The 3,714-nt window shown below is 56.7% G+C and overlaps 1 protein-coding gene across 1 annotated transcript in view; it reads left to right on the top strand.

The window, feature by feature from the left end:
- TRIM62 (tripartite motif containing 62) overlaps positions 1-3,714 on the top strand; it is a 30,117-nt gene that overhangs the window by 24,111 nt on the left and 2,292 nt on the right. The window contains exon 5 of the mRNA XM_027775549.1: positions 3,568-3,712. Coding sequence (XP_027631350.1) covers positions 3,568-3,712 — 145 coding nt within the window. The remainder of the gene's footprint in view (positions 1-3,567; positions 3,713-3,714) is intronic.

Below are 3,714 nucleotides of genomic sequence, written 5' to 3' on the forward strand. Positions count from 1 at the left end.
GCCCCGCGGCCCCAGCCCTGGAGTACCCTGCCCCCCGCTGCCGGGGGGGGTGGCCTGTCTGTGTCTGACCGGACTCTTCGCCCCTCCACGCACCCCTCCCACGCCCCTGCCACCTCCTACCTCCAGGCCCCACTGCGGGAACTGCCCAACTCCCACGGCAGGAGCCTTTGGTTCTGCCCTGCTGCCCTGTGACAGCCAGACCATGAGGACGCACTCCCCCGACTCAGCGGCCCCTCCGTCACGCTCTGGACCAGCGTTGTGTCCGTCTACCCCTCTGTTCCCGGGCTGCATTCTCAGGGCACAGAGAGTGGAAAACTCAGTCTACTCCCAGCAGATCGGAGGGCCGCCGCCCGCCTGTCCACATTCGGCCTCTTGGGTGGAGTGGCCAGCAGCAGCGTGGGCAGCCACGGCTCTCTGCTGGGGACAGTCTCCGCCAGCAAGGTCTGCTTCTGTGCTCTCGCAGAGCCCACAGAGGTGACTGAAGCCCGGGGACTGTGCCAGCCAAGTGTCATGTTCCTACGCCACCAGAGAAGGAAAGAGCCTGCGGGCCGGGCAGCAGGGCGGGTGGGGACTTCCTTCCCCCAGTCTCCTCCTTGCCCTGCTCTGGGCTGGGACTGTTCCCAGGTCCCCCTTCCCTCTGTCATCAGCTCCCGGGGAGAAGAGTAAATAGAGGCCTTGTGGAATTCCGAGAGGCAGACCTGCTAGGCCAGTGTGGCCAGCCCAGGCCACCCGCCCCACACAAACAGGCCTCACTTAACTCGATGCGCCTTCTGGAAACCTGCCCAGGGCCTGGCCTGTGCTGGGCACGGGACACAGGCAGAGCCAGTGCACTGGCCTTGCCCTCCGGGGACCAGTGGAGTGCGGCCACCTCCTATGCCCATGCCAGGGGAGGGGCGCGACACCACAGCGACAGTTTCAGAGGACAGAGCGAGCACACCTGTGGGCCACCAGGGAGGCTTCCCAGAGGAAGGGGGGGCCTTTGAGTCAAGCCGCGTGGGAGTGATTCCAGTAAGCAGAGGAGGTGGAGGGACCAGTGTGAGCGGACGCTTTGGCCCTGAGTGGCGAAGGGCGTGGTGAGGGTGACTGGAAGAACGTGGGCTGGAGGAGTGGGCCGGGGCTGCACTGCAGAGGGCCTGGATCAGCCTCGGCTCTGCCGGTGTTTGCCGGGTGACCAGAGATTGTCTTTCCGCTCTCTGGGCCTTACGGAGGAGCTGGCCTGGAGTGAGTGCTTGTCAGCCTTCTCAGACCCATAACCGATTATTCAGTCTCAGAGGTGAGAGAGCTTTTCCGTAATTTCAGGCGTGTGTATGTACATTTATGTGTGTATCTGCATACTCTGACAGTGGTATGAAAGAAAATAGAGGGGAATTACTTACGAGAAAATATTTCATATGTAATAGTAGATGCTCACTAGCAACCGCACCAGAAAACACACTGGGCCAGTCATAGCATGGTGCTGAAGGCAGCTGGATCCCATATGGCCAGATGAGTGGCTTGAGCCCTGGACCCGGCGGCTTGTGAAACATGCCAGTTACACGTGTATGCGTGCCCAAACTCTCGAGAGAAGGGATTGTGGCGTGGCCATCCCCCCGGAGGCTGCTTTCTCACAGCCCTCTCTGTGTGTCTCTTTGGCAAGCGCACACACCCTAAAACAAAACTAAAAAATAAAAACTAGAAAGAAAACACACACACACACACTGAAGTAGTCAGATGCTCACATCGTATTTTAAAACGCCCTCTGTGGGCCTCCAGACGTAGTAATGTCGCTGGATTCCCACGTGGCTGACCGCAGTTTGCGTCCCAGACCTCGTGGCTTGAAAATCAACGCTGGGTGCACGTGTGTGCGTGGCCAAGATCCCGGGAGGAGACTGGAGGAGGGGATTGCGGCGTGGCCATCCTGCCTGGGGCTGATTTCTCGGTTACTTCTCACCGTGTCTCTCTCTAGCAAGTGCGCTCACCTGTGATTAAAAACCTCTTAAAAAACACCTCTGCCTCAAAGGCAGCGTAGGTAGATGATAGGGACAGATAGATAGGTTCTGTCAGTCAGTGTGTTGCTCTTAGAGATGAATTTTTTTTTAAGTGGACAATTTTGCTCAAGTTTTTTCTTTTTCTTGAGAGACATGGTGAGGGAGCACATACACTCGTGTGCACCCGGGGGGGGTTTCCCTCAGCAAGTTTTTCCACACGGCAGTTACCTTCCCGTAGCCCTCAGCGCCTCAGCGCCCCAGTCTCGGTGCACAGGAGCACGCTGGCCTATTTCAGGTCAGCTGGGGATTCGAACCTACACCTGGCCATGTGGCTTCCAGAACTGGAGCTCAGAATACAGCCAAATGCTCCACTGAGGCTAGGCCAAAAACTGAACAATTCTTAGTAAAGTTTTAAACAAAGTAAGTTCAGCCTCCTCTCAGTTTACAAGGTAATTGCATTCCAGAGTCTCCAGTGTTTTGTTAAACTTGCAAATTTTATTCCGTGTTTCTATATAAAATGGAATTAGGCGGTAGTTTCAGATCACTATAAGGAAGATTTTGGGGGGCAGACCTGCCCCATTGTCTAGTGGTTAAGGGAGCTGGATCCCACATGGCCGACCACGCAGTTCAAGTCCCAGCTCTGGCAACCCACAAAACACGTGGGCATGTCCAAGTCCTGACAGGATTGAGGGATGGAGGAGAAGGGACTGTGGCATGACTCTGCCCCGTGGGCGGGGCCTTTCTCTCTCTCTCTCTCTGTCTCTCTGGCAAGCTCGTGTGCCCTCTGGCAGCAACAACAAGAAAGGCTTTTTCATCCACAGGAGTGTCTGGCGGGACATTTGAAAATCACTGGAGGAGGGGGTGGGGTGGTACTTCCCCGGGCAGGACCGCGTGCTATGTTTCCTTCAGGCCCTTCAGCATCCCTGGATCCCCCATGTCAGAGCTGAACACCCACAAATTTCCAAATTCTCCCCTAGGGAACAGTGGGTCACTCTTTTATTTACTTTTTTTTTCTTTTTTTTTTTTAAGGTTTTTACAAAGGGCATGTGTGCTGGCTGGAGGGAGACAGTGAGGGGGAAAGTGAGAAATCACTCGGGGATGGCCGCGTTGCAGTCCCTTCTCCATTCTTCTAGGATTTTGAGCATGCGTGCACAGGTGCCTGGCATGATTTTCAAGCCACTGGGCCTGAAATCTGAACCCAGGTCAGCCATGTGGGAGTTCATTTCTTTAACCACCGCGCCACCTGCTGGCATCACCTGATTAATGTTTAATCTCCCAGCTCTGTGTTTTCTGAATCCTGGGCCTCGTGGCCCAGTGGACAAACACTGGTGAAATGCCCTCCGCATGGCTTGCTCCAAGCAGTAGGCAGTGGCTGGCAGCCACAGCCCCTGTTCCCGACAGCTAAGTTTAAATCAGAAGGACCTTGCCCATCACCCTTCCATTTACAGGGGGGGATGAGGCCCAGAGAAGGGAGGCTTACATGCAGGATCACGCAGCAGGTCAGTGGCCCTGGGGGCCCGAGAGCACGCATCCCTCGGTGAGGCATGCCACTGCGGGTCCACAGCCCTCTCTTCACTCGCCTCTCCCCTTCCACCTGCAGTGCCAGCCGCCCTGACCCTGGACCCAGGCACTGCCCACCAGCGCCTAATCCTGTCGGATGATTGCACCATCGTGGCGTACGGCAACCTGCACCCCCAGCCGCTGCAGGACTCGCCAAAGCGCTTCGACGTGGAGGTGTCGGTGCTGG

The sequence above is a fragment of the Tupaia chinensis genome, unplaced genomic scaffold (genome assembly GCF_000334495.1).
Source record: "Tupaia chinensis unplaced genomic scaffold, TupChi_1.0 Scaffold000573_1, whole genome shotgun sequence".
In the NCBI taxonomy this organism is placed as follows: Eukaryota; Metazoa; Chordata; class Mammalia; order Scandentia; family Tupaiidae; genus Tupaia; species Tupaia belangeri.